Here is a 24,115-nt window from a genome sequence, read left to right on the forward strand (position 1 = left end):
GTATCACAACTATGTTATGTGTATGAAATACCTAACTATCTCCACTTGTGTGTTTCAAAAGGTCCTTTTGCCTACAGGAGCAGGCTAAATCTCGTGACATTCCCCACATTCAATCCTCACCCAGAATTCCTGAGCTCTGGGGAAGGTGCCATCTCCAGCCTGGTTTGCAAGCCAGAAACACAGGCTCTCTCTTACAGGGAAAATGAAAATACATTTTCAAAATGTGAATAACCCCCAAAATGTCAGGTAAGGCACATAAAACGAAAATCGGGCAGCTTCAGTAGAGAACACAAGACAAAATGAAATGCGACAAATCACTGGAAACGTTGAGGGAAGTAGCAGTTCTGGGTCAGGGGAGGCAGAAACAGCTACAACTTGGGAGCTGTGGCCAGTGTGTTCTCTGAGAGGTAGCTATGCAGACCCAAGCTGTCAATCAACCCCAGAAACCTCTGAGGGGGTGAGTCTGGTAATGCAGCCTGACTCTGGTGACTCAGCCTGAGTGGGAGCAGTTTCACTCCCCAACTCTCTGTGTAATCTAATCTTGTGTTTGCAGCCAATACCTAGCCAATACAGAAAATTAATATCTGGGAGGAGGCCAGCAGCTCTTGACATGCAAAGTTCAGATTATTTTCAAGCTTCAAGAAGGGAACCAGCAACAGGGATGAATGAATGAGTAGAGCCACTCACCAGCAAAAAGTGTTGGAATTTTTTCTAGGTCACTCCAGCTCCTCATTGCAGTGTTGCTGTAGAGAACTGATGTCCCCAGTTCTGCCCATCTCAGGTATACTCCAGGAGGCTCCCTGGCTGACAGCTTCCTTTCTCTGCCACCTGTGTGAAGGAGCTGCCACTCTCTGTTCTCAGGTCTTGGTGACTGAGGATGGGTCCATTTTTCCTTTTGTTGATGTTGTAAGTGGGACTGGTAATTCTATTTTTGGATTGTTCATTTCCCAATCTTTTAAGACATACCAAAGGATTTTCTCTGTGAGTGTGAGCTTACAGAAAAGAGCTCTCATTGTCTTTCTGGCAACAACACCAGATAATATTGATAATGCGTTGCTGGCAATATCTACCTGTGGTTTTCTGTAAAAAGTGCTATGAGTTTGAGGACATTTACATAATAGTCTGGGAAATCCTAGATTTTAGTAATTAAAAAAATACATCATGAGGCGGGGTTGGGTGTCTACTCTGGTGAGTAGAGGGCTGTGGGGCACAGAAGCGCGAAGGCCTGGCTGCAGGGCAGGTGAACTCTGCACGGGGTCTGGGGCCCGCGGAAGGGTTCGGAACCGAGTCAGCGAGCCTTGCGAGCAGGATTCGCACCGCTGAGACCCGGGGGTCCTCGGGGCGAAGCCCTGGCCTAGGCCCCGCGGAAATGCCCAGCTGCGGTGCTTGTACTTCACCTCCTCACTCGCCTCCGCGCAGGGAGGTATTTCTGGTGGTCGCATTCATATATCAGTTTTAGGAAGACTTGGGACATTTGAAACTCAGATTCTGCGAAGAGCTCCTCTTAGATCTTTTACAGAAACACCAGCATACTTTGCCTCAAAAGATGGGATAAGTAAAGATGGTTCTGGAAATGGAAATAAGAAATCAGCAAGTGAGGGAAGTAGTAAGAAATCAGGCCCTGGGAATTCTGGGAAAGGCGGAAACAAGCTGCGCTATCCTAAATGTGGCGAGTGGTGCACACATATAGAGACCTTTGTGTCATCCACCCGTTTTGTCAAGTATGAAAAATGTCATCATTTTTTTGTTGTGCTATCTGAAGCAGACTCAAAGAAAAGCATAATTAAAGAAACTGCATCAGCAGCAGAAGCTGTAAAATTGGCATTCCAACAGAAACCACCACCTCCCCCTGAGAAGATTTATAACTACCTCGACAAGTATGTTGTTGGCCAGTCATTTGCTAAGAAGGTGCTTTCAGTTGCTGTGTACAATCATTATAAGAGAATACATAATAATATCCCAGCTAATCTGAGACAGCAAGCAGAGGTTGAGAAGCAGACATCATTAACACCAAGAGAGTTAGAAGTAAGAAGACGGGAGGATGAGTACAGATTTACAAAATTACTTCAGATTGCTGGAATGAGCCCACATGGTAATGCTTTAGGAGCATCAATGCAGCAACAGGTAAATCAACAGATACCTCAGGAAAAATGAGGAGGTGAAGTATTGGATTCTTCTCATGATAGAAAACTTGAAAAAAGTAATATTTTGCTACTTGGACCAACTGGGTCAGGTAAAACTCTGCTGGCACAAACCCTAGCTAAATGCCTTGATGTCCGTTTTGCTGTCTGTGACTGTACAACTATGACTCAGGCTGGATACGTAGGCGAGGATATTGAATCTGTGATTGCCAAACTACTCCAAGATGCCAATTACAGTGTGGAAAAAGCACAACAAGGAATTGATAAAGTCGATAAGATTGGCAGTGTGCCAGGCGTTCATCAGTTACGAAATGTAGGTGGAGAAGGCGTTCAGCAAGGCTTATTAAAACTACTAGAAGGCACAATAGTCAATGTTCCAGAAAAGAATTCCCGAAAGCTCCATGGAGAAACAGTACAAGTTGATACAACAAACATCCTGTTTGTTGCATCTGGTGCTTTCAGTGGTTTAGACAGAATCATCAGCAGGAGGAAAAATGAAAAGTATCTTGGATTTGGAACACCATCTAATCTGGGAAAGGGCAGAAGGGCTACAGCTGCTGCAGACCTTGCTAATAAAGTGGGGAATCAAATACTCACAAAGACATTGAAGAAAAAGATCGGTTATTGCGTCATGTGGAAGCCAGAGGTCTGATTGAGTTTGGCATGATTCCTGAGTTTGTGGGACAGTTGCCTGTGGTGGTTCCATTGCATAGCCTAGATGAGAAAACACTTGTACAAGTACTAACTGAGCCACGAAATGCTGTTATTTCTCAGTACCAGGCCTTATTCAGCATGGATAAGTGTGAACTGAATGTTACTGAGGATGCTTTGAAAGCTATAGCCAGATTGGCACTAGAATGAAAAACAGGTGCACAAGGCCTTCGGTCCATAATGGAAAAACTGTTACTAGAACCAATGTTTGAAGTCCCTAATTCTGATATCGTACGTGTGGAGGTTGACAAAGAAGTAGTAGAAGGAAAAAAGGAACCAGGATACATCCGGGCTCCAACGAAAGAATACTCTGAGGAGGAGTATGACTCTGGAGTTGAAGAAGAAGGCTGGCCCCGCCAAGCAGATGCTGCAAATAGCTAAACTGTCATATTGCTGTCCTGTATATACAGCTTTTCCTTCTTTTGTTTAGGATCATAACTGTCTCTACAGTCTGATATTAAAGGCATTGGATCTATCTTGGATATCATACATGGTCAGAGAAGCCTTTAGGATAAGAATCAGATCATGTATATTATTGTAACATCACATTGATTTTACAGAGGATGTTATGTGGACTTTAATGACACAGTGTTTAGAGATAAAATGTACTTTATTTTGATTCAGTTTTTTAAAAAAAACTATGCTTTAACAAAATTCTTAGGAATTCTTTTAAGCAATGCAGGTATTGCAATAACTGTAGATGTTACAATGATGTTACTCCACAAATGGGAAAATAAATTCTTTAAAATTGAATATTGAGGAAAAAAAAATACATCGCTTTGCCTCTAGCAAATAAGAACAATGTCTCTTTGCTGATTCAGCTATACTGAATCTTTCCAAAGCATTTGCTTCAGTTAAAGCAAGTTTCAATTAGTATTATTCTAATTAGAACAATTTTTAAATTTTTACAGATGAGGTTTCACTATGTTGCACAGTCTCAAACTTCTGGCCTCAGGGAATCCTCCTACCTCAGCCTCCCGGGTTGTGGGGATTACATGTGCATGCCACCGAAATGGGCCAATTAGTATTTTTTTAATGGACAAATTATAATTGTGTGCATTTATCTGATACAGTGTGATGCTCTAATTCATGTAACGGAGTTCTGGGAAAGGTGTACCAACCCACAGTGGTACCTGTGTGGAAAGATTAAATCAAGCTAATTAACATGCCAATTACCTTGCTTATATTTTTAGTTTTAATAGAGCCAGTAAATCTTTTCACACTCGAATTTAACTTATATTAAATTATTTATATTATATAACTTACACAAATTAAATTAATTAACTTGTTTATCTTACATTAAATTAGGCAATTATAATAACTAGTAAAAATTTTATATACTGGTTTGGCATAAACTTAATTAGTTGGAGTAAAAGTAGGCAAGGATTCGATTTTAAAATGAAGCCTTAAAATCTTGAGCTTTATTTGGACTATTTTTTTCTCGTTATGTAAGGTACTTTATTATTTATTTGAAAAGTAAGTTTAAGCTTTAATTGAGCTAAGCTTATTCAGTAAGTTTTTTCAATATACCTGGAGAATAAAGGTTAATTGAGGCTGCAGTTAGGAAGTTTTCTCTCTTTTTAAATTTTTATATTTTGTAGATATGAGGTGTCGCTGTGTTGCCCAGGCTGGTCTTGAACTCTTGGCCTCAAGTGATCATTTTATTTTTGTCTCTCAAAGTGCTAGGATTACAGGTGTGAGTCATTGCAGTAGGCCAAGAAGAATTCTCTTAAAAGTCATTTTTTAAAATCTGATTGAATTGGTAGTTTTCAATCCCTTCTTTTTTGTTGTTTTGTTGTTGTTGTTTGTTTGCTTGATTTTTTTAGAGACAGAGTTTGTGCTGTCACCCAGGCAAAAGTGCAGTGGTATAACCATAGCTCACTGCAGCCTCAAACTCCTGGGCCCAAGGGATCCTCCCACCTCAGCCTCTCCAGTAGCTGGGACTACATGCATGTGCCATCATGCCTGGCTAGTGTGTGTGTGTATATATATATATATATATATATATATATATATATATAATCGTAGAGACAAGATTCTCACTCTGTTGCTCAGGCTGGTCTCAAACTCAGGGCTCAAGTGATTCTCCATCCCTGGCCTCCCAAAGTGCTGGGATTACGGGCATGCGCCATTGTGCCCGACCCCAATCCCTTCTGTTACCAACTTTAGGTTTATGAATGTGTCCTATTCAGCTATGTGACACACACACACACACACACACATACACACACACACACACACCCTGTATAGTTTCCAGGTTGTTTTTGTTTTAATAGAGATGGAGTCTCATTATATTGCCCAGGCTGGCCTGGAACTTTTGGGCTCGAGTGATTCTCCCGCCTCAGCCTCCTGAGTAGCTGGGACTACAGGCATGAGCCACAGCACTTGGCTTTCCAGGTATCACATTGACACTAGGAGGTCTCCTATCTTCCTTGAGTGGCATAGCCCAGGAAGTTACACCACGCTATTGTTCTCTCACATGGGCAGATTTCTGCAGTCAAGAAAATTAGATCTTCACAGGGACATAGGCAGTGCAAAAATTCTACCACTGATGGACACTGACAATTCCTGCTGCTGGCGTTGGTTCTGAGGTCCAGTTTAGCTCCTAGAACTTCATCTGTCTCCTTATGCCTGTCATTCTCCTGTTAGCAGATTCACCACCCACATCAAACTTCTAACTTTTGCTATCTCCATCCTGGAGCTTGTAATCCCAAGCAAGATTTGTTTTAAAAATGTTTGCATTTTGGGCCAGGCGCGGTGGCTTATGCCTGTAATCCCAGCACTTTGGGAGGCTGAGGCAGGTGGATCACCTGAAGTCACGAGTTCAAGACCAGACTGACTAACATGGTGAAACCCTGTCTCTACTAAAAGTACAAAAATGAGTGGGGTGTGGTGGTGGGTGTCTGTAACCCCAGCTACTTGGGAGGCTGAGGCAGGAGAATCGCTTGAACCTGTGAGGTAGAGGTTGCAGTGAGCCGAGATCGCGCCACTGCACTCCAGCCTGGGTGACAAGAATGAAACTCTGTCTCAAAAAAAAAAAAATTTTTTTTCATTTCTAGTCGAGATTTAAAACATTCAGTTTGTGTGGGAGAATTGTGTTACCTTTGATTTTTTGTGGTTTCCTAATTCTGCCTTTAAACAAACACTGTATTATCTAAGAAGCAGAGGCATGTGTAAACATCTTCGTGCATAAGTATTGCATAAGACCTAAAATTAAGGCCCGACATTATATACGTCCTTGATAGCTGGGGACATTGGGAGGGTCTTACAAGTCTGAACCACAAAGTTTCCCCCTCACGCTGCTCCTGTGGATAAGGTCTCTTAGCCCAACAACCCTCCCTATCAAGGAGACCGGTTATAGTTCTTGTTTATTCCTGAATAGCTGGTTTCAGTTCCCTGCCAGACCCTGAAATCACTCAAGCAGCCCAGTCACATTCATTCTGTGAATCCATTCATTCTTTTTTTTTTTTTTGGAGATGGAATCTCATTCTGTTGCCAGGTTGGAGTGCACTGGCACGATCTCGGCTCACTGCAGCCTCCACCTCCCAGATTCAAGTGATTCTTCTGCCTCAACCTCCCAAGTAGCTGGGACTACGGGCACGTGCCACCATGCCCAGCTATTTTTTTTGTATTTTTAGTAGAGACGGGGTTTCACCACATTGGCCAGGATGGCCTCCATCTCTTGACCTTGTGATCCACCCGCCTCGGCCTCCCAAAGTGCTGAGATCACAGGTGTGCGTCACCGTACCCGGACTACCATCCATTCATTTTTAAAATGAATCTTGCTTGGGACTACAGGCCCCAGAATGGAGATAACACTTCCTCCTGCAGGAACCAGGGATCACCTCACTCTCTTGACACTACAGAGCCTGCCTTCCGTAGCCCCTGCTTGTTGGGTGCTCCTAAATGCAACGTTTGTGGCCATTCTTAGCATGCAGTGTCCTCCCTCAGGCTGTGAGCATAGGTGGGGCTAATAATCTACTGTTGATTTCATCCACCCAGAATTAACGTCCTGTGTTTTGCCATCCCCACAGCCCTAGGGTGGGAATCCTTTTCTTATAAACGAGGTAAACAGGAGGCAATTAAAACAATAAAAAAATTTAAAGGAAAGTTTAGTGTTCATAAATGTGTTTAACATTAAACCACCGATAGTCTAGAAGCAGCCTTTGAAACTTCTGTAATTTGGAAGTTCTGTAATTTGGAATAGACTTTGGAGCAGCCTTTTACACTCTGGAAACAGCCTTTTAAACTTCTGTAATTTGGAAGTTCTGTAGTTTGGAAGTTCTGTAATTTGGAATAGACTTTGGAGATGAATCATAATGGCTGAATAGATGCAGGTAGGTGTCCTCCACAGAGAAAACCAGAATAGCAAGTAGATACTCACATTTCAAACAAATGGTCTAGGAGAGAATGCTGGGGTTCACCAGAGAAGAGATGGAAAGCATCAGAAGTAAGCAGAGGGTCCGAGGCAGCTTGCCCGCCTGGGATTGACCGAGCTGGAAGAGACTCCTGGATGTGGGGGGGCAATAAGAGGGACAGCCCCTGGGCTCCACACTCCCAAACGGGCTTTTATAGTCTTGGCTATGGGAGAAACACCGGACTCACTAGGGCCTCAGGCCTGACATACGAAGCTGCCTAAAGATGTTGCTCCAGAAAGGGAACCCACACGCACTCCCACAGGCATCTGAACCCTAGGCAGCCTCAGATGGGCACCATTTTGAGCCCAGACGTCAGGTATCTACGGACAGCTGCTGCCACTGTGCTGCTGCAAGAAGGCGGAAGGGAGACCAGGCACTCCCACGCACCCCTGGGAGGGTCACTGCCGCCCTGCCGAAGGCTGCAGTTGAGACTTAGACGTGAGCAGACTGCATTCCCCATAGCTTCTTGCCCATGCTGCTTGCGTGGGAGGGACCTCAGCCTCTGTGGTTGCAGGCCCAAGGTGCAGTTTTCATAGTTGAAGTTCAGGCTGTGCCCCACCCTTGGCCTCAGTTAGAGTTGACTTGGCTGCAGCTGTGGCCCGGTTTAGGAGGGACAGGGAGTCCAGGCTCTCCTATACATACTCAGGATAATACTCAACACCCTGCTGTGGGATGATGCTTTTCTAGGAGGGGTCTCTGTCTTGCCTGGTCACAAGCCCACAGCTGGCACCATTTTAAGTGTTTAACACTTGGCTGTGCCCCGCCCTCCAGGTGAGTTTGAGGTGATGTGTTCCACACCCTGCTGGGAGAGGAACAGGGTAGACCAAGCTCTCTTACCAAACAGGGTAGTCCAAGCTCTCCAGGGTACACCATACACAGGACAATGACCACTGCAGTGCTACAAGTGACTGTGGGACTGGGGACAAGCCTGCCAACTGATCGCATCTTCTTATAACACCAATATGGAGGGCTTGAGTCCCAGTGAGCTGCTCCCCCACTGCTACTGCTATCTCCCATGCCACACCAGCTGTCCAGGGGCCTGAGAACCTGCCCACACACCGGGATCATCGCTCCCACTGCTAGCTTCTAAGCCAGACATCTGGAGGCCCAAGAATCAGCCCCTAGAACCCACTAACTCGAGCCAGGGTATGCGGCTCTGGGGCCTAAAAACAGTCACTCTCATCCCACTGCTGCCACTACTGGGGCCAAAGACTGGCTCAGTTGACATCCAAGTCTCCAGTTAAACTTTACTACAACCTCAACTAATAGCTGTAGCTTAAGCCACTGAGGAAATCACAGATACCACTGACCCCGAATACTGCCAAAGAAGTCATACAAAGACCACTCTACTGCAGGTCAACCGGGATAATTTCCCTAACCCCTTCATGAGACTTGTGACAGGGGTACTCAAAATACCTGTAGCGCTCAATTGCTCACCAGTGGGTGGGGTGGGGTGGGGGTGGAGCATGCTGGCAAGGGGATACAGGAGCCAGGGCAGGCGTGTTTTGGGCACTGGCAGGAGCACAACTCTGTACTCGCCCTGCGGCAGCATCTGGGGGATCCTCACAACCCATGAAACCTCAGAGGGAGTGTTGCAGTCAGCGCTCTTTTGGCTCTGCCATCCACAAATGGCTTAGGTGTTTAACAGCTCGTTGTGACAGCCCTGTGTATCCTGAGCTCCTGCTCAGTGTCCAGGAAGAATCAGGTTGCATGAACGAATTGAAGATAGTAAATGTGGGGAATTTTATTGCCAATGAAGGTGGTCTCAGTGGAAAGGGGAGCTGGAAAGGGGATGAAACAGGAAGGTATATTTCCCCCGAAGTCTGGCCGTCCCCAGCTGGGCTCCTCTCCAAAGCTATGCCATCAAGCCATCCCTCTGAAGTCAAGTTGCTTCTCTCTGAAGTTCATCTGTAGTCTCCGATGTCCAGCTGCTTCTCCTCTTCTTCCCTTCTCTGCTCTCTGCCAGTGGAGCCTCGGGATTTTATGGGTACAGGACAGGGGCAGGGGTGACGGGGCAGGCCAGGAGTGGTTTTGGAAAAGGCAACATTTGAGCAAGAAAACAGGGATGTAAAGTTCCCCCCATGGGCCGTGGTTCCAGCCTTGAGGGTGGGTCTCTTACCAGGGACCCTGCCCTTTTGTGCCTAGAATTTTCCTGCCTCCTGTTCCTATCACAGTGCCCCAAATCAAAGTGTCTTAACAACGTACATCCTCAGGAAAAAATTATCCCCTACAAAAGCAATTTTAACAAACTGGAACAAGTGACTTGGCTGCTACACCCAATGTGTAGATATCAACAGAAGGACACAGTCACCATGAAAAAGCAGGAAGATATGACACCACATGAAAGATCATAACAATTGTCCAGCAGTAGATCCCAATAACAAAGAATTCCTCAAAATGCCAGATAAAAAATTAAAAATATGGATCTTAAAGAAAATGTGATGCAATAGAAATCTGAAAACCAACACAAAAAAATCAGAAATTCAGTTTGGAATATGAATGAGAAATTTACCAAGAAGATACAGATATCATAAACTTCTATAATTTGGCTATTGCACAGCATGATGCATATAGTAAAAGAAAATGTATATTTCAAAATTATTAAGAGAGTACATTTCAAGTGTTCTTACCACAGAAAAATGTCAAATATTGAAGGTAATAGATATGTTAATTTCCTTGAGTTTAATTATTCCACCTTGAATTCATCAATCATGCTGCATCCCATAAACACAACTATAATTTGTCAATTTAAAATAAAAAATTAAAAAAATAAACTTAAGAGGTTTATTTTTACGCTTTTTAAAATTCACATCCAATTTATAGCCCTTTTAAAATATATTTACATTTCAAGATACACATTTGATGGAACATGTACATTTGTCAGTGCTTAGAAAGTTCCAGTCCTATAGTCCCAAAAAAAGAAAAAAAAAAAAGTTAGCCAGATGTGGTGGCATGTGCCATGTGCATGTAGTGCCAGCTACTTAGGAGACTGAGGTAGGAGGATCACTTGAGCCCAGGAGGTTGAGGCTGCAGTGAGCTGAGATCATGCCACTGCACTCCAGCTTAGATGACAAAGTGAGATCCTGTCTTGAAAAAAAATAATAATAAATAAGAAGAAAAGAAAATTTCTAAGATTTTCCTCCCATCTGCTCACTCCAACACTCACAGCCTGAGCATCTTCCCAAGATGCATCTCAACAACTCACTGAGATGAGTATTATTTCCTCTCAACTGTGAAGAAAGAAAAATTGAGGAATTATGAGACAAAGACAAGGAGAAGAGAGGAAAGATTTCAGAATTAGCCAGACATAAAACAACAGTGTCTCAGGTGATGACTATCTAGGGTTGGTGTCACATGGGTAGTAAAAAGAATTCACCAAGACAGTTGTAGGTAAAGAAAGGCAGATTTCTTAAGCAAAAGTAGAAAAATATGTTGCAAGAAAGCAAAGGCAAAACAGCAAGTGGGGAGCTGACTGCAAAGAGACAAAGGCTTGCTGGGGATTTTATAGGATGGTGCTTGTGCTGGAGGGAGCTACTTACAGTACTGATAATGGCAAGGTTGCGGTGAGCTGATTTGCATTTTTCTTTTTTTAAATGAAATTTAGGCTGGGCGTGGTGGCTCAAGCCTGTAATCCCAGCACTTTGGGAGGCTGAGATGGGCGGATCACGAGGTCAGGAGATCGAGACCATCCTGGCTAACATGGTGAAACCCCATCTCTACTAAAAAATACACAACACTAGCTGGGCGAGGTGGCGGGTGCCTGTGGTCCCAGCTACTCGGGAGGCTGAGGCAGGAGAATGGTGTGAACCCGGGAGGCGGAGCTTGCAGTGAGCTGAGATCCGGCCACTGCACTCCAGCCTGGGCGACAGAGCAAGACTCTGTCTTAAAAAAAAAAAAAAAAAAAAAAAAAAAAGAAATTTAACTTGGCTTTTACTGCATTTTTAAAATGTAAAAATGTAAAAACAAACACAACATAGTATTTCAATGCTGTACCTTTATGCAAATGACTTCATCTATCTTTTTAAAACTTGCTGTGATATAGCTAATGCTAAAACTGACACAGCTTCACTTTCTTCTTTTTCTCTGTACTGAAAGCGGCAGAAATACACCTTTAATTCCAAGGCAATTTGGTTGAAGCCCTCAAAATAAAAAGTATACATCCACTTCCACTGCCCTGACTTTCCCCACATTGTTAATTCTGATTCTCTGTGCCATGTTAGTAGATTAGGCAGGCTATATATAATTTGTACAAAACATCTTTAGCCAGGGTAAGGCTTTAGAAACTATCTTAAAAAGAAACTTGTCAAAATATTTTTGATATTTAGGACAAATACTAAATATTATAATTTTCTCCCAGCACATCTGTTTACACAGCCCAATTAGCTGGGTGACCTGTTAAAGATCGGCTTATGGAATGAATAGGTGAAGTCATTTCCTGAGCCAAAAGATACAGATAATAAATGTTAATAATAGCAGCAGACTGAAAAATTCCTTTTTGTTGTTTTCTGTAGTCAACGGTTTTAGCAAAAGAACTTTAGAAAATGACAGATTTTTTTGGTAAAGTTAATGCCTGAAAAGAGTTTAATAAAGAACATCCAAGGCCTGATCGCTATTTTTCTGAGTGTAACTTTTAGTTACTTTCCATAAGTTACGTTCAGTTACCGTCAGACATCTTACTGATGCATGGAAAAATGCCCCAGAAACCTACTATGGTTTACATACATTTTACATTACATGTATTACCTCTTAAAACCCCCAACAGAATAAAGTCTTAGCAAACACAAATTTTAATTTCTGAACACCCTTCCAGTAAGATTGTAAAGGTGGGAGGAAGGGGAGGAAGGATTTGTTTTTTGTTTTCCTAGTCTACTTGACTAAAATTTAATCTTCCAAGGGTTTGTTTAGCTCACTATCCAGGCTGCTAGTGTTATGATGAACATTATTACTTCTTTCCAGGGTCAAAAAATGACATTTGAAAGTAACGTAAATGCTATGACATGATTTTCCCAAGCATGACCTCATCTTGAAACATTAGAATATTTAAGAATTCTAAAGATTGGTATACCACCACTGCACCAGATTTTTTAATTATTCCAACAGCTACAGGAATTTTTTATAGTTTTTTAATTTTATGAAATTAAAGCTGAAGAAAATAACTGATTTAGAAACCATAATAAAAGGAGAAGTACTTAGCCAGAGATATCAGTTCTTCCTGAAAAAGGATAGGTTACCTCCTCTCATTGCAGTTTTTGTCAAGGTATCTTAACTGATTTCAGGTAGAATTAAAAATTCAACTTAAAAATAGAAACAAACAAAAGGACTACTTAAACTGACATTAACTAATAAAAATATGCTCAAATTTACTGACAGAATCATGGGCACTTCATACAATATTTAGACTCTACCAGTTGTAAGTAAAATAAGGAAAAAATTACAATTACAAAGCCAGTCTTTTCCCTTGGGGAAACCAAAATCCACTTTTGACCAATTGTTCCCTGCTTATACATATACTGTATATTATTATAAGCTTCTTCAGAGAAGCAAAGCATCTTTGTCTTCCCGACACTGGATTATTTAGCATGGTAGTTTTTTACATCAGGAAGGCAACTGCATGACTTGCATTTTTCTACCAGCTGAGGATCTGGTGATAGCTGGGTGCAAGAAGGTTGTGGTTATTTATACAGGAGGGCTATTTGTCCTGGACCATGAAGAAAGGCAGACTTATAGCTTATCTGCTTCTTCTTTTTGCTTTCCCCTGCTCCCACCAGGCTGACTCTTTTGCCCTTATTAGAACTCCACAAACAGGAGTTCCTCTTCAAGCCCTCTGTATCCCTCATCCCTCCCTCATACCTTTAGTTAAGAGCAAGGTAGCGGCCTTTACCCGATACAGCTCCGGGAGATGGGAGATGAGTGACACTGAGACTTCGTACCCAGAACCTTCAGCTTCACAAGAAACTTCTGCTGGGGGCCAAAGGACTCGGGACAGCAGAGCTCAAAGCAGGGCCAGAAGGTGCAGTTGGAGCCACAGCGACGGGTCTGCTCTAAGGACAAGATGGCATCATCGTAACAGCACTGCTCCGAAGGGTTGTAGATCTTGTTCCCACACCTGGGCACCGGCTGGCACAGCCATGGTCCTGAGTCAACAGGAGCATCTGGGGGCAGACATTGATGGTGTGCATCCAAGGAAGAACAGATACTCAATTCCCAGTCTCTCTTCCCAACGTCACCTCTTCCCTTTTCGTTCTTCCCTGTCCTGTCCTTACCTGTAGTTCCTTGTGAACACTGGGAGAGGAAGACTGTTATCCCCCAAACAAGAACTAAGGGAGAAAGAAAAAAGGTTGAACATGGAGCTGAGAATGTGACAAGTACGGAAACAAACAAACAAACAAACAAAAACAGAGGTTAGGGTGGTTTAAAGGTGGAGATTATCACTTGGGGCTAAATCTGTATGGGATCCTGTTCAGGCAGGCTCTGAGCAGCACGCTCGTCACGCTTTGAGATAACTAGGAGGGAACAGGAGGCTGTAATAATGTTAGGGATAAAGGGGAATGAATTGGGTTGAGGTTTGGGAGCTGCACTGGGGATGGGATGAGACGATATTTGGATTTGGGGTCCTACTTACCCAAGATGCAGCATCGTGGCATCATGCTTCCAAAGAGGCTCTCAGAGAACTAAAGGAGAGGGGTAAAAGGCTGGAACTTATGGATGCAGGCTAAATGGGCTTGTCTGTTACCCTGGTAAGTTTACTGATTGGACGGTTGCTGATCGTGCCACCTGCAGTCTCCCAAGCACACTCCTTGAAAGTAACTGAAGTCTCCCAAGCACATTCCTTAGTTTCTGTAAGGAGGAGACTGGGCGGCGTAAGAGACCAGAGAGCCGAATATTGCAGACTGACTAATTGCATTCTCTGTATACTGTTCCCAGACCTCAGGGTGAATGAACGTAGGTTGGTCCTACTCCAAGTTAGGCTTCTAAGAGTTTTCGAGCTCTGGCATTGATGAGGAGAGAGTGCCCAACTAAGCTCCAATCAGAGAGAATACTTCAGCCACTTCCCCATCTGGTTTCACATCCTTCCCTTCCTAATGCTTGTTTCTTCTAAATTCCCCAAGCATGATGTCTCTGGAAATGTCAAGGGGATCCTTTCTGAAGCCACTTTGTTTTTTGCTCTGGAGTCATTAGAGTTGTCACCTGCCCTAGCAGATGAGCCATGGCTCTGGAAACTTCAATAAGGGGGGTGGGGGTGGAGAATAGCAATGGCCCAAATCTCCTAGTGTGCTTGGTGCAAGGATTCAGAGACCTCCAGCATCTTAGTTACATGGTCAGGGAAAGTACTAAACACCTGCTTTTCATAATCATACTATATTAGTGGCCAATGATATGTGATGTAGTACTTAGATATGTGTAGTACTTAGGCGTGCAGAGGGAAGGGAAGGGCAGGGCAAACTGAGGCCTGCCAGGCAAGTGCCAGCTAAGGAAGGGCTTGGACAAGTTCAAATAATCCCAAAGCTGTGGAAAGGACCTCAGCCTTCATGGGTGTGTGATGATTCCATCAGAAAATGTCTAAGGATTGGCCAGACTTTCCATCCTCCACTTGCTGGCACAGCATAGGGACGAGTTCATCCAGCCTGTACGATAGCCTTTGAAATGGTTCTCCTTTTCTGAGCTTCGTTCTTAGCTTCCTGTACATGTGCTGAGGTGTGGGGTGTGGTTTGGATGCACAAGGCTGCTTTTCCCTACCCCGGAACCTAAGAAGGCCAACAATGTGAAGATTCCTAGTGAGCCCAGGCTATCAGCTTGTTTACTACCAAATGTTAAAAAGAAACGTTCGAGTTTGATTAGGTAAATTACAAAGGACAAATAATAATATCTTTAATATACAATTATCATTCTTCTTCCAGATGAAACTTCAGCTTGACTATTGGGCATTGGGAAGTTAATGTGTACTTAACTTTTCATCTTACAGAAGTGGAGAGGGGCAACTTGAAGGGATAATTTTTAATACATTTTATAATGATAATCATTTAGATAAATTATCCTTAATGTTGTATCTCATTAATACTAAGATGTCATTGAAAGACACACTGTTGTTTTACAACTCTAAGATGCAATCTCATCACTTAGAATGTTTATACTTATTAACAGAGCTTCTTGCTCTGTTGAGACGTAGACTTTTGGAAGGCAAATAGAAAAATAAAAATATGTGGGAAATAAATGTGTTAAAGATTTCTTAAAATGTCTCCACATTTGGAGACTACCTCCTGTGAATCATCTTTCAACCCCAGATTGGTTCCTGTGCTTTCTTACACAACATCGTTCTCAGTTCTACCAACAGCACTGGTCATGCAGAGTTTGGTTTTATTCTAAGCTGCTGACACCCGTGCTGCAAGTTATCATTGAACTGGTGACACTAGCCCCTTCTTTCTTTGAATTTTCTTTCATCTACTCCTAGAGATTTTGACAACTCCTTCTGCCTTTCTTTCTTTTTTTTTAAATTATACTTTATGTTCTAGGGTACATGTGTACAACGTGCAGGTTTGTTACATATGTATACATGGGCCATGTTGTTTTCCTTGTGCTAGGCAATCCTTTTGTGCCTATCTCAGAAACAAAATGTGATACTCTTCATCCCTTTGTCTTCTTGTGTCCCATAAAGCACTTGGTTATTGATTTGCAAGAAAATATGTACCTGGGTTTATTCCTAAAACAATGAGTATGTGCTTCATTAACAGTAAATGTACTTCATGGTCTTCTATTAATGTGTCATTCTGCACACACAACACACGAGCCAAATCATGGTGTTTTCTGATATTTAAAATGACAATTACACTCAACACATGAAACATAAGCAATCCACACAACTTAATTGAAGTGTCAAGGATATTAACCTGAAGACTTAGTTTGTCCCTGTACAAGCGACAGCAGCTATGTCACTCTGCTTGTCTGACAGCTATTGCAAGACCTTATTGATGATAAGTTGCATCACTAGTTCAAGGATATGGGAATGTAGACTATATATGTACATCTCTGAGTGGAGGAGAGTCATTCTAATTTGAAACTGAGTATTTATGAGGATCAGATGAAGTCACACTTGAAAAAGCTCCCAGCACAGTAGCTGGCATGTGTCAAGCTCTTAGTGTTTTCTCTTCTCAACTGTGCTTTCTTAAGAAAGCTGCAAAACAGGCTGGCACAGTGGCTCACACCTGTAATCCTGGCACTTCGGGAGGCTGAGGCAGGAGAATAGCTTAAAGCCAGAAGTCCAAGACCAGCCTGGGCAACAAAGTGAGACCCTGTCTGTGCCAGAAAACAAAAATAAAATTAGTTGGGCATGGTGGCGCATGCCTACATTCCCAGCTACTCGGAAGGCTGAGGTGGGAGGATCACTTCAGCCCAGGAGTTCGGGGTGCAGTGAGCTGTGATGGCACCACTGTAATCCAGCCTGGGTGACTGAGTGAGATGCTGTTGAAAGGAAAGAAGAAGGAAGGAAGGAGAAGAAGAGAATAAGAAAGAAAGAGCAAAATATACACATCTTGTTCCATGAACTATTGACAATTTAGGTCATAGGCAATCATCCTTAGTCTAAATTTTCTTGAAGGAAGAAATAACTTTCTGGCACTAAGTTTCAACATAATTTAGGTACTGGATAATTTTTGCTGATTTAATGAAAATTATCAATCCTCCTCTCAGAAAATTGTTCTTAAACGGATGTATAGGTAGATAGGTAAGATGTATAGGTAGGTAGGTAGGTAGATAGATAGATAGATAGGTGATGGATGGATGGGTGCTTAGATGACAGATGTTAGATTGATAGACGACAGACAGACTGCATGCAATTTCCTTTTTTAGTCACTAATTTTACTTTTTTTAAACGTTAAAAATTTACTTTTAATTTTTTCATAAGTTATTGGGGTACAGATGGTATTTGGTTACATGAGTAAGTTCTTTAGTGGCGATTTGTGAGATTTTCGTGCACCCATCACCCGAGCAGTATACACTGCACCCTATTTGTAGGCTTTTATCCCTCACCCCTTCCCAACCTTCCCCCTAAGTTCCCAACGTCCATTGTATCATTCTTATGCCTTTGCACCCTCATAGCTTAGCTCCCACATATTGGTGAGAAGATATGATGTTTGGTTTTCCATTCCTGAGTTACTTCACTTAGAACAGTTTTCTCCAATCTCATCTACGTTGTTGCAAATGCTGTTAAATCATTACTTTTTTTTATGGCTGAGCAGTATTCCATTGTATATATATACATGCCACAGTTTCTTTTTTTTTCTGCATTAAACTTTTTAAATGGGTCTCAAAATTCTGTGATAAATTTTTGGTCAAGCTGTTTCCATTAAAAAGTACTGATTTAAAAAACTAGTGACTTAAAACTGCCACACGCAAAAAAGAAAACCAAAGTGGTCCACAAAACATTCTCCTTTCCTTTTGAAGGTTTTATGATGCATTGTTATCCCTAACCAGTCTTTTATTACTAAAGTTAAATGGCCAATTGAAACAAACAGTTCTCAGACTGTTCTTCCACCACTGATTAAGACCGGGGTGGCAGGTATTAGGGATAATATTCATTTACCCTTCTGAGCTTTCTGGGCAGACTTGGTGAGCTTGCCAGCTCCAGCAGCCTTCTTGTCCACTGCTCTGATGACACCCATGGCAACTGTCTGTCTCACATCATGAACAGCAAAGCGACCCAGAAGTGGATAGTCCTAGAAGCTCTCAACACACATGGGTTTGCCAGGAACCACATCAACGATGGCAGCATCACCAGACTTAAAGAATTTAGGGCCATCTTCCAGCTTTTTACCAGAATGGCGATCAATCTTTTCCTTCAGCTCAGCAAACTTGCATGCAGTATGAGCCATGTGGCAATCCAGTACAGGGGCATAGCCAGTGCTGATTTGGCCTGGATGGTTCAGGATAATCACCTGAGTGGTGAAGCCAGCTGCTTCTATTGGTGGGTCGTTTTTGCTGTCACCAGCAACGTTGCCAAGATGAACATCCTTGACAGACGCATTCTTGACATTGAAGCCCACATTGTCCCCAGGAAGAACTTCACTCAAAGCTTCGTGGTGCATTTCGACAGATTTTACTTCAGCTGTAACATTGACTGGGGCAAAGGTGACCACCATACCAGGTTTCAGAACACCAGTCTTCACTCAGCCAACAGGAACAGTACCGGTACCACCAATTTTGTAGACATCCTGGAGAGGCAGGTGCAAGGGCTCGTCAGTTGGATGAGCTGGTGTCAGCTGGATTCGGTGCAGAGCCTCAAGCAGCATGGTTCCACTGGCATTGCCATCCTTACAGATGACTTTCCATCCCTGGAACCAAGGCATGTTAGCACTTGGCTCCAGCATGCTGTCACCATTCCAACCAGAAATTGGCACAAATGCTACTGTGATGGGGTTGTAGCCAATTTTCTTAATATAAGTGCTGACTTCCTTAACAATTTCCTCATATTTCTTCTGGGTGTAGGGTGGCTAGGTAGAATCCATTTTGTTAACACCAACAATTAGTTGTTTCCCGCCCAGTGTGTAAGCCAGAAGGACATGCTCTCGGGTCTGCCTATTCTTGGAGATACCAGCTTCAAATTCACCAACACCAACAGCAACAATCAGGACAGCACGGTCAGCCTGAGATGTCCCTGTAATCACGTTTTTGGTAAAGTCTCTGTGTCCTGAGGCATCAATGTCCAATGACGACAATGTTGATACGAGTCTTTTCCTTTCCCATTTTGGCTTTTAGGGGTGTTCTGGTGGCAAACTCATTGCAAAAAAGTACCACAGTTTCTTTATCCACTCGTTGACTGATGGTTATTTGGGTTGGTTCCACGATTTTGCAATTGGAATTGTGCTGCTATAAACATGCATGTGTGAGTATCTTTTTCGTATAATGACTTCTTTTCCTCTGGGTAGACACCCAGTAGTGGAATTGCTGGGTCAAATGGTAGTTCTACTTTTAGTTCTTTAAGGAATCTCCACACTGTTTTCCATAGTGGCTGTACTAGTTTACATTCTCACCAGCAGTGTAGAAGTGTTCTCTGATCACTGCATCCATGCCAACATCTACTGTTTTTTGATTTTTTGATTATGGCCATTCTTGCAGGAGTAAGGTGGTATCGCATTGCGGTTTTGATTTGCATTTCCCTGATCATTAGTGATGTTGAGCATTTTTTCCTGTGTTTGTTGGCCATTTGCATATCTTCTTTGGAGAATTTTCTTTTCATGTCCTTAGCCCACTTTTTGATGGGATCGTTTACTGATTTGTTTGAAATCCACAATCCCCATCAAAATACCACCATGATTCTTCACAGACTTAGAAAAAACAATTCTAAATTTCATATAGAATCCACATAGCCAAAGCAAGACTAAGCAAAAAGAACAAATCTGGAGGCATCACACTACCTGATTTCAAACTATACAATAAGGCCATAATCACCAAAACACCATAGTTCTGATATAAAAATAGGCACATAGACCAATGGAACAGAATACAGAACCCAGAAATAAACCCAAACGCTTACAGCCAACTAATCTTCAACGAAGCAAACCAAACCATAAAGTGGGGAAAGGATACTCTTTTCATCAAATGATGCCGGGATAATTGGCTAGCCACATGTGGGAGAACGAAATAGGATCCTCCTCTCACCTTATACAAAAATCAACTCAAGATGGATTAGAGACTTCCATCCTGAAACTGTACAATTCTAGAAGATAATATTGGAAAAACCCTTCTACACTTTGACTTAGGCAAGGATTTCATGACCAGGAACCCAAAAGCAAATTCAATAAAAACAAAGATAAATAGTTGGGACTTAATTAAACTAAGGAGCTTTTGCACAGCAAAAGGAACAGTCAGCAGAGTAAACAGACAACCCACAGAACGGAGAAAATCTTCACAATCTATACATCTGACAAAGACTACTATCCAGAATCTACAATGAACTTTTTAACTTTTATTTTAAGTTCAGGGGTACATTTGCGGGTTTGTTATATAGGTAAATTGTGTCATGGTGGTTTTTTGTACAGATTTTTTCATCACCCAGGTATTAAACCTAGTACCCATTAATTATTTTTCTTGATCCTCTCCCTCTTCTCATCCTCCACTCTCTGAAAGGCCCCAGTGTGTGTTGTTCCACTCTATATGTCCATGTTTTCTCATCATTTAGCTCCCACATATAAGTACAAACGTGATATTTGGTTTTCAGTTCCTATGTTTGCTAAGGATAATGGCCTCCACCTCCATTTATGTTCCTGCAAAGGACATGATCGTATTCTTTTTTTATGACTCCATAGTATTCCATGATATATATGTATCACATTTTCTTTATCCAGTCTACCATTGATGGGCATTTAGGTTGACTCCGTGTCTTTGCTATCATGAATAGTGCTGCAGTGAACATACACGTGCATGTGTCTTTATGATAGAATGATTTATATTTGGCTGGGCGCGGTGGCTCAAGCCTGTAATCCCAACACTTTGGGAGGCCGAGACGGGCGGATCACGAGGTCAGGAGATCAAGCCCATCCTGGCTAACAAGGTGAAACCCCGTCTCTGCTAAAAAATACAAAAAACTAGCCAGGCGAGGTGGTGGGCGTCTGTAGTCCCAGCTACTCAGGAGGCTGAGGCAGGAGAATGGCGTAAACCCGGGAGGTGGAGCTTGCAGTGAGCTGAGATCCGGCCACAGCACTCCAGCCTGGGCAACAGAGGGAGACTCCGTCTCAAAAAAAAAAAAAAAAAAAAAGAATGATTTCTATTCTTCTGGGTATATACCCAGTAATAGAATTACTGGGACAAATGGTCTTTCTGTTTTTAGGTCTTTGAGGAATCACCACACTGTTTTCCATATGGTTGAACTAATTTATACTCCCACTACAGTGTATAAGTGTTCCTTTGTTCCTTTTTCTCCACAACCTTGCAAGTATCTATTATTATTATGTCTTAAACTTTTTAATAATAACTATTTGGACTGGTGCAAGATGGTATCTCACTGTGGTTTTGACTTGCATTTCTCTAATGATCAGTGATACTGAGCTTTTTTGATACGCTTGTTGGCTGCATGTATGTCTTCTTGAAAAGTGTCTGTTCATGTCCTTTGCTCACTTTTTAATGGGGTTGTTTGTTCTTTTTCTTGTAAACTTAAGTTCCTTATAGATGCTGTATATTAGACCTCTGTGAGATGCATAGTTGGCAAAAATTTTCTCCCATTCTGTAGGTTGTCTGTTTACTCTATTGATAGTTTCTTTTGCTGTGCAGCTTTTCAGTTTAATTGGATCGTATTTGTCAATTTTTGCTTTTGTCATGATTGCTTTTGGCATCTTGGCTATGAAATCTGTACTTGTTGTCCAGAGCCTACGTGAGAAGACTCGGGTGCCCCTCCTATGATTCGGCCCCTTGGAGAAGTCAGTGCTGAAGAATGTGTTGGATGAGTGCTGGGTACCTGCCACCCTGGTGTCTAAGTAGAAGCCAAAGACCAGGGAGCCATCTGTGTAATTCATCTAGATCTGCATCCAAGGCAGAGAACAGGAGCTATGGTGTACTCTGAGCTAACTGATATGACATCCTGTGATTCAAAACTTTTTTTTTTTTTTTTGAGACAGGGTCTCACTCTGTCATCCAGGTGGGAGTGCAGTGACGTGATCAGGGCTCACTGTAGCCTTGACCTCCTGGGCCCCAGCCATCCTCCCACTGGTGTTCTCGGACTAGTGTCCTCCATCAAGCTTGCTCTAAGATGTCTGTGGGCAAATATAGTGGCCTCTCTGTGTTCCACATGTCCTACAGGGTCCAGTAGGGGCTTTGCGCCTTTTCAGGAACACGGCAAAAATAGAAGCCCAAGGAGTCTCTCCATCTTCGAATGTTATCAGAGAACAGCTCTGGGAAACCGTAAACCATCCAGTGGGAAGAACCTGTGCCTGCATCCTCATGGTGGCCCTTTTGAGGCTACATGTTTGGAAGGAAACAAGTCCCCCACCTCACTCGGTGTGTGAGCAGACCCCAGCAGTGGGGCCACTCATCACCATGTAAACCAGGAGCACCCTCCCAAGAACCCCAGGTCCCCCACACACACGGCTGTGACTGTCCAGGACTTCTTTGTCCCTCACTGGCCCAGCAGCCTGGTGGGAGTTGTCCACCTGTGTGTGGGTGACCAGCAGCTAACACAGTAGGCGCCTGACGCATGTTGGCCACAGTACAGATTTCATAGCCAAGATGTCCAGAATGGTATCGCCTAGGTTATCTTCCAGGGTTTTTTACAATTTTTGGTTTTACATTTAAGTCTTTAATCCATCTTGAGTTGATTTTTGTATATGATGTAAGGAAAGAGTCCAGTTTCAATCTTCTGTATATTATTTTTATACATATGCAATTATTTTGTATAATATGCAATCTTCTGCTGCCAGTTATCTCAGCACCACTTCTGAATAGGGAGTCCTTTCCCCATTGCTTGTTTTTATCAGCTTTGTCTCAGATCACATAGTTGTAGGCATGCAGCCTTATTTCTGGGCTCTCTATTCTGTTGCGTTGGTCCATGTGTCTGTTTTTGTGGCAGTACCCTGCTGCCTTGGTTACTGTAGCCCTATAGTATAGTTTGAAGTCAGGTAGGATGATGCCTCCAGCCTTGTTCTTTTTGATTGGGATTGCCTTGGCTATTCGGGCTTTTTTTGGTTTCATGTGAATTTTAAAATAGTTTTTCCTAGTTATGTGAAGAACGTTATTGGTAGCTTAATAGGAATAGTGTTGAATCTATAAATTGCTTTTGATAGCAGCGGCTGACCGTCTGAAGTGGTCGCTGCCATCATGCTGGCTGCAGCAGGGAGGTGTACTGCAGTGGTGGCAGGAGTGACTGCAGGAGCAACAGTGGTGGTGGTGGTGGAACCCCTGTGCATCCCCTGTGCCCTGTGTTCCCGAGGCAGCTGACTGCGCCACTCTCACCCTTGCACGGCCTAACAGGACCCACTCTCAGGCCTGGCGCCTCCACTGCAGCCACAACCTTGCTCCTCGCTGCGTCCCAGGAACCCACAAGCACCAGGCAGAAGGCACAGCCAGGACTCCTGGGGCCTGCCCTGAGAGCATCGAATTTGTGCAGGGTTGGTCAGGGCCGCTGTGCTGCCAGCACCTTGCCTGCCATCACTGCAGGGAAAATGTAGAGAAGAGGTGGGCAGTCCCCCGAGCCAGCCCCTGGGAGCCCTGTGGAGCCCACTGCCCTGGGCACCACCACAATGGGGCCGGGCTGAGTCACCCTCCAGCAGGGGAGCAGCCTGGTTGGGCACAGAGGGGCAGGCAGAGAGGAGCCCTGAGGTGGAGCTGTGTACAGGGTGGTACCACACTTCACAGAGCCAGCTGAAACCAGGAGGAGGCAGGTGCCCCACCCTTCTGGATGTGGCTACAGCTGCCCAAGTCAGGGCTGCAGTTTCCCAAGTCGCGGCTGCAGACCGGGGCCTCCCTGTGTTCTTGGGGGCTGGGAGCAGGCAGGAGCCCCACCCTCCCAAGCACAGGGAGGACCTAGGCATCTCGGCACTTTGGGGGGCCGGGAAGGCCCCTCTTTCCATCTGCTGAGGAGTGTTTCGTTCCCATTATGTGGTCGATTTTTCAATGTGTGCCATATGGTGGTGAGAAGAATGTATATTCTGTTGCTTTTGTGTGGAGAGTTCTGTAGAAGTCTGTCAGGCTCATTTGATCCAGTGCTGAGTTCAGGTCCTGAATATCTTTGTTAATCTTCTGACCCGATGATCTGTCTAATACTGTCAGTGAGGTATTGAAGTTTCCCACTATTCTTGTATGGATGTCTAAATCTCTTTGAAGGTCTCTAAGAGCTTGCTCTAGGAATCTGGGTGCTCTTGTGTT

The 24,115-nt window shown here is 43.3% G+C and overlaps 1 protein-coding gene, 1 long non-coding RNA gene and 2 pseudogenes across 10 annotated transcripts in view; 2 read left to right on the forward strand and 2 right to left on the reverse strand.

Annotated features, from left to right (window-relative positions):
* The window catches only part of LOC144337202 (uncharacterized), a 74,553-nt gene that overhangs the window by 18,455 nt on the left and 31,983 nt on the right, over positions 1-24,115 (forward strand). The window lies entirely within an intron of this gene.
* Positions 240-3,586, forward strand: LOC716946 (ATP-dependent clpX-like chaperone, mitochondrial pseudogene; annotated as a pseudogene). Its single transcript, XR_003724947.2, has 2 exons — positions 240-246; positions 1,325-3,586. The product of XR_003724947.2 is annotated as an ATP-dependent clpX-like chaperone, mitochondrial pseudogene (transcript).
* IGFL3 (IGF like family member 3) lies at positions 8,990-14,056 on the reverse strand. 6 transcript variants are annotated; one of them, XM_077978657.1, is made up of 4 exons: positions 13,893-14,056; positions 13,534-13,587; positions 13,152-13,422; positions 8,990-10,353 (listed from the first exon to the last, which is right to left on the reverse strand). In XM_077978657.1, the coding sequence occupies exons 1-4, from the start codon at positions 13,915-13,917 to the stop codon at positions 10,314-10,316; spliced, it is 390 nt and encodes a 129-aa protein (XP_077834783.1). In that variant the 5' UTR covers positions 13,918-14,056; the 3' UTR covers positions 8,990-10,313. The 6 variants fall into 6 exon arrangements, with proteins under 6 accessions (XP_077834783.1, XP_077834781.1, XP_077834787.1 ...); XM_077978655.1 differs by having other exon boundaries at positions 8,990-10,357; XM_077978661.1 differs by having other exon boundaries at positions 8,990-9,724; positions 13,121-13,422.
* On the reverse strand, positions 17,334-19,006 carry LOC717003 (putative elongation factor 1-alpha-like 3 pseudogene; annotated as a pseudogene).

The sequence above is a fragment of the Macaca mulatta genome, chromosome 19 (assembly GCF_049350105.2).
Source record: "Macaca mulatta isolate MMU2019108-1 chromosome 19, T2T-MMU8v2.0, whole genome shotgun sequence".
NCBI lineage: Eukaryota > Metazoa > Chordata > Mammalia > Primates > Cercopithecidae > Macaca > Macaca mulatta.

What these genes read in the sequence shown, in the direction of transcription:
- IGFL3 (XM_077978655.1), bottom strand. Translation starts at nt 13,917, where the DNA reads ATGATGCCACGATGCTGCATCTTGG. An exon ending in GCCACGATGCTGCATCTTGG is followed by an intron (nt 13,588 to 13,892) that starts GTAAGTAGGACC and finishes TTTCTCCCTTAG; the next exon opens with TTCTTGTTTGGGGGATAACA. An exon ending in GTGTTCACAAGGAACTACAG is followed by an intron (nt 13,423 to 13,533) that starts GTAAGGACAGGA and finishes GTCTGCCCCCAG; the next exon opens with ATGCTCCTGTTGACTCAGGA.